At 47.6% G+C, this 6540-nt stretch overlaps 1 protein-coding gene across 1 annotated transcript; it reads left to right on the forward strand.

The window, feature by feature from the left end:
• Positions 1-4: 4 nt before the first annotated feature.
• LOC109924318 (plectin-like) lies at positions 5-6289 on the forward strand (the record flags this gene model as incomplete). Its single annotated transcript, XM_020524325.2, has 2 exons — positions 5-4551; positions 5718-6289. A coding segment is annotated over one exon (3714 nt), but the record flags the coding sequence as incomplete, so codon positions are not given.
• Positions 6290-6540: the final 251 nt, after the last annotated feature.

Genomic DNA, 6540 nt, shown 5'->3' on the forward strand with positions numbered 1-6540 from the left:
GGGAGAAGCAACACCAGAAGATGTTGGCAAGTTGGATTCAGTGAAGATGTTCCTACAGGGGTCAGACAGTATCGCAGGAGTGTTTATTGAACCTACAAAGGCGAAGATGAGCTTTTACGAAGCAATGAAGAAGAATTTGTTGAGTCCGAGCACAGCAGAGGCCTTACTGGAGGCTCAGGCAGGATCAGGGTTTATTGTTGACCCTGTGAGGAATCGAACCCTCACTGTTGATGAGGCAGTTAAAGAAGGTCTGGTCGGCCCAGAGCTCCACGAGAAACTCCTATCTGCAGAGAAAGCTGTGACTGGATACACCGACCCCTACACTGGCCACAAGATCTCCTTATTTGAAGCCATCAGGAAGGGTCTTGTCCCTAAGGGTTATGGGATCCGTCTCCTTGAGGCACAGATTGCCACAGGGGGTATCATTGACCCCGTGCACAGTCACCGACTGCCTGTCGATGTGGCCTATCAACGGGGAATGTTTGATGCGGAGATGAACAAGATTCTGTCTGATGTTGGGGATGATAGCAAAGGGTTTCTTGACCCCAACACTGATGAAGACCTCACCTATCAGCAGCTAAAGGAGAGGTGTTTAGTAGATCCGGAGACAGGACTCCACCTTATCCCAGTGAAGGACAGCGAGATACCCAAAGTGGTTGAAAATCTGGTGCACAGTGAAGTTGAAACAAGGGAGGTGTTTGAGAACACAACAGTGCAGTTTCCTGAGAGCACCTTCGGTGGGAAATCCATGTCCATTTGGGAGATCCTGAACTCTGAGTTAATTACCGAGAAAGAGAGGCTCAAGTTAACAAGGGACTATCGTTCAGGAAAAATCACACGCGAGCGATTGGTTGTGGTAATTATTGAGATTATTCAGCAAGTAGAAATCCGCAGAGGGTATGAAATGATTACATTTAATACTTTCAGGAGCAAGATCACAGCTGATCAGCTTTATTCCTCCAAAATCATTGACCTGGAAACATTGAATATGCTGAAGGACAAGCGATTAACCGTGCAGCAAGTCTGTGAGATGGAGTTAGTGAGGAAGTACCTGTTTGGAACCGGAGCTATCAGTGGGATTTACAAATTTGCTGGGAAGGAAGTGTTAACGTTATATGAAGCGATGAAGAAGGGTTTGGTGAAACCTGAGATAACTGATGCTCTTTTGGAAGCCCAGGCTGCCACTGGGTTCATGCTGGATCCAGTAAAGAATGAGAGGCTGTCTGTAGATGAGGCTGTGAGAGAGGGTCTGGTGGGTCCTGAGCTCCACGACAGACTGCTATCAGCTGAACGAGCTGTCACTGGATACCGGGACCCTTACACTGGGAAGGTCATCTCACTTTTCCAAGCCATGAAGAAAGGCCTCATTGCAAAAGAGTATGTCCTGAGGCTACTGGATGCCCAGTTGGTCACAGGTGGCATTATTGACCCAGAATACAGTTACCACCTTCCTCTGGAGACAGCCTATCAGCGTGGTTACCTTGACCGTGAGACATACAGCCTGCTGACAGATCCTACTGAGGGGCCACAAGGGTTCCGTGACCCCAGCACTGAAGAACCAATGAGTTACAGTCAGCTGATGAAGCGGTGCAAGGTGGATGAAAACACAGGCCATCGCCTATTGACCCTGACGGACAGGAAGAAATTGGTATTTAAAGGTCTCAGGAAACAGATCACAATGGAGGAACTTGTTGCATCAGATATCATCACAAGTTCTGATGCTGCACAGCTACTGCAAGGTGAAATCACTGTGGAGGAAGTCAGCAACAGCATCAAGAAATATTTGGAAGGCACCAGTTGTATTTCAGGAGTGTTTGTTGAAGCTACTAAAGAGAGATTAACCATTTACCAAGCCATGAAGAAGGGTATGATTCGACCTGGGACAGCCTTTGAGTTGTTGGAGGCTCAAGCAGCAACAGGTTACATGATTGACCCCATTAAAAATCTGAAATTAACGGTTAGTGATGCTGTGAAAATGGGAGTGGTGGGTCCAGAGTTTAAGGATAAGCTTCTGTCAGCTGAGAGGGCAGTTACTGGTTATAGAGATCCTTATTCAGGTGAACTGCTGTCTCTGTTTCAAGCCATGCAGAAAAGTCTGATTCTAAAAGATCACGGGATTCGTCTATTGGAATCACAGATCGCTACAGGTGGGATCATTGACCCAGAGTACAGTCACCGCCTGCCTGTCGAGGTGGCCTACAAACGAGGCCTGTTTGATGAGGAGATGAATAAGATCTTGTCAGACCCAGGTGATGATACAAAGGGCTTTTTTGATCCAAATACTGAGGAAAACCTCACCTACCTGCAGCTGAAGGAGCGTTGTGTAGTCGATTCTGATACTGGGCTCTGTTTACTCATCCTGAAAGACAAGAAGAGAGAGAGGAAAACTTCGTCCAAATCATCTGTTCGCAAACGGCGAGTGGTCATAGTTGATCCTGAAACTGGCAAAGAGATGTCTGTTTACGAAGCTTATCGTAAAGGACTGATTGATCATCAGACTTACACAGAGCTATCTGAGCAGGAATGTGAATGGGAGGAAGTGACAATCTCTTCGTCAGATGGTGTGGTGAAGTCAGTAATCACTGACAGACGATCAGGACGACAGTACGATATCGATGATGCACTGTCCAGAGGGCTGATTGACCAGGGTTCTTTAGACCTGTATCGCTCTGGAGCTTTATCCATCACGGAATTTGCTGATATGTTGTCAGGAAACGTGAGTGGGTTCCGCTCAAGGACTTCCTCAGTTGGCTCCTCATCTTCATACACAAGCCAACAAGCAAGTCCCATGAGAAGTCACATGGTCACATGGAATGATCCAGTTGAGGAAACGTGTCCAGTTGCTGGCATCTTGGACACAGATACACTCGAGAAAGTCTCCATCACTGAAGCTATGCATCGTAACTTGGTGGACAACATCAGTGGCCAGAGGTTATTGGAAGCTCAGGCCTGTACTGGTGGAATCATTGATCCTGCTACAGGAGAGAAATATTCAGTCACAGATGCTGTTGCTCACTCCCTTGTGGACAAGATCATGGTCGACAGGATCAACCTGGCTCAGAAAGCATTCAATGGATTTGAAGATCCAAGAACCAAGACAAAAATGTCCGCTGCTCAGGCTTTGAAGAAAGGCTGGTTATATTATGAAGCAGGCCAGCGATTCCTGGAGGTACAATATCTGACTGGTGGACTGATTGAGCCTGATGTGCCGGGGCGAGTGTCTCTGGATGAAGCTTTACAAAAAGGCACCATTGATGCCCGCACTGCCCAAAAACTGAGGGATGTTGGAGCTCATACAAAGTATATAACCTGTCCCAAAACCAAACTGAAGATTTCCTACAAGGATGCAATGGACCGATCGATGATTGAAGAAGGGACAGGCCTGCGTTTGCTTGAAGCATCATCACAATCGACCAAAGGCTTCTACAGTCCCTACAACGTCAGCGGAGCTGGTTCATCCGCAGGTTCTCGATCAGGTTCAAGAACTGGATCTAGAACAGGCTCTAGGCGGGGGAGCTTTGATGCTTCAGGATCCAGTTACTCCATGTCCTTCTCATCCTCCTCGTACACATCGTCCAGTTATGGCCGCAGATTGGCCACCACAGTTCCCGGAGGGCGGGAGATGGTGACCATGTCCCTGAGCTCTCGGCCGCTCCATAACCCAGACAAGAACTCTCTGTTTACCCAGTCCCAGCTTCTACAAGTGTCAATGATGTAGCAAGACCACTGTCCCCAGGCCCCCTTCCCCATCATCCTGCTCCACAACTAGCAAATGACCAAGCAAGCGTCTCTACAAAGGACAGCGAGGGACAGCATTATTCTGATAAAAATGTTTTAGAGAAATTTATTTTAATTTTCCATCATCTCAGTCCCTCTGAGTTTTAAATAGTCTTGTGATTTAAAATTAATCCAATGGAATGTATATGTTTGGAACAAGAAGAGACAATTTATCTAGATCTGATTTATCTCCGTTTCCCAATTGGACTGATTGTGTTGCTATTTGTGAAGCAGGAAGACTAACCTGAAACCACTGCTGCCACATGCTGATCTTACTCTGTCAGTGGGGAGGAGTTCAATATCCAAACCTCATAACTTTCTTGATGAATGCACTGACCCACAGTGTGACCGGATATCTCGCTTTCTATTTTAAAATCAATATGCTGCAAGTATTAAGAGCTTCTCTTCCATTGAACTATAATAAACACTTGATGCTGTTTGAAAAGAAACCAAATATTAACAAGGTGCCGTCTTTCGAATTTATTGAACCCTCCGTAGACTCGGGGGTTCCAGTCTGCTTCAGGAAAACTCCAGCCAACTCTTCCCTTACACCATGTGTCTCCAGTGCACTGACTGTTTTAATGACCATTGAGATCTGAGTGAATTCAGACTCCTCATGTGAACCAGGACAGCTCCAAACAGCCTTCTAGAGAAGCCAGCCTGTAGTTGCTGAGCCAGCCCTGCTCTGCCTGACATCTCTCTGTGGACACAACCTGACTGGTGCTCGCATCGAGATTCCTCCTGGATTCCCTTATTGCAGCCACTTCCCAGGAGGTGAGTGACAGAAAACTGCCCTTCAGTACTCCCTGAATCCCATTGTAATCTCACTCAATGTCTCCATTACCCCTCATACACTCTCTCACCCTCCCTTGCTCTCTGTCTTCTCACTCACGCTTTGACTTTTCACTCACTCACTCACTCTGTCCCCCCCCACTCACACACTCTTCCCCTCCTTCCCCCTCACTCACTCACTGTCTATCTCACTCAAACACTATTCCTCTCTCTCTCCCTCACTCACTCTCCACCCCCTCTCCACCTCACTCACTCCGCTTCCCTCTCTCCCCCTCAGTCACTCACTGTCCCTCACTCACACTCTCCCCTCACTGACTCTCCCCTTCACTCACACTCTCCCCCACTGTCTCTGCCTCACTCCCCCTTCACTGTCTCTCTCCTGCTCACTCACACTCTTCCCCCTCTCTCCCCCTCGCTCTCTCCCTTACACCCTATCCCCCTCCTACCCCATATAACCAGTAGGTATAGGAAAGAGATAGTAGGAACTTCTGAAGAAGGGTCTAGGCCCGAAACGCCAGCTTTCTTGCTCCTCTGATGCTGCTTGGCCTGCTGTGTTCATCCAGCTCTACACCTTGTTATCTCAGGTATAGAAACTTGTAGCCCACTTCCCGGGGGTGGGATGGAGAAATGGTGTGGAGTGGTTCTCCCCAAGGGGCCCCCTCTGAGGATGGATGGAGGGTGTTGGTTGGACTGGAGTCGGGGGGCATGCTTTCCCCGAGCACAGGGGGAATAGGAAGCAGCTGTTCCCCTGAGCTGAAGGATCATTAACAAGGGGCATAATTTTAAAGTGAAAGGCAGGAGGTTTAGAGGGGATTTTGAGGAAAGGTTTTCCACTGTGTAGTTCTGATGGTAAATACTCGATGGGCTGAAGGACCTCTCCTGTACTGTATCACTCTGTGGTTCACTGTTTGTCTCCATGTGGTTAGCAGGCTGGCCCCTTACAGAGCCCTGCACCCAGGGAGGGTCTGGGTGACAATGGTGGGAGGGTTATCTCCACAGTGACAGGGGCTGGCCAAGCTCAGAGTGAAAGGCTGGACCAGGTTTGTGTAGTTTTCTAGCGTTGTTGACTGATGTGTCTTTATTGTTCTCCTTTGTCGATGACCTGCAGCCATGTATTGTCCTAAAGATCATTTGCCTCTTCATTCCAGCTCCATTGCACCTTGTTCCAGGGAGTGATGTCAGTGACACAGTGACTGAGAGCGAAACAAAATCAGACCCAAGTGCAGACAGAGCCTCTCGAAGGCTGTCACACCAGAACATTCCGGAAACTCAGCGGATACCAGGACCGACTCACAGGAGGCTCATTGTTCCTGAAAGTGGGGGCCGCGATCCCTGAACTGAACTCAGTATCCGGTCACAGGACTCCTAGGGAGCTGAAATGGAGCTCAGATACCATCCCATCAGCGAGACAAACACTGTCCAAGCCATCACTTTCCCCACCTCTCTATTATTTTTCAGTTCAGTGCATTACTCATCCCTTTTATGTTGTTCGTGTAATGTGTTTTTGTTCTGACCTGCATGCCTTACTAACTCCTTCAGGAGAATCCCTCGCATTTGAATGAGCCTGTTTATATCAAACAGTGCATTTAACACACTAACTGATTGCAATCCAGAAAAACCCCTGGAGATTAAACACCTCCATCAGCTGTACAGAAGATAAGTTGTTAAAAGAAACCTTGATGCAAGGGACAATTAAAAAGACATTAATATATAAAACCAAGTGAACTTTTCCGCAAATTGCTCATATTGTCTTTCATAACATAGTGGAACAAAATTACCACACAACTGTGGGCATGACAGTGACAAGAGTGATCCTGAACCTTAACAAATTATTACACACTGGTATCAGCACAGCAATACAACACTAACACACAAGGTCAGCACTGCACAACACAGAACCAGGACAGAGAGGTCTGTCGCTGTATAACACTGGGGTACGGTACTGGTAGGGGCAGGTCTGTCGCTGTGTAA

This window comes from Rhincodon typus, unplaced genomic scaffold, assembly GCF_021869965.1.
Source record: "Rhincodon typus isolate 14 unplaced genomic scaffold, sRhiTyp1.1 hic_rhity00012754, whole genome shotgun sequence".
Taxonomy (NCBI): domain Eukaryota; kingdom Metazoa; phylum Chordata; class Chondrichthyes; order Orectolobiformes; family Rhincodontidae; genus Rhincodon; species Rhincodon typus.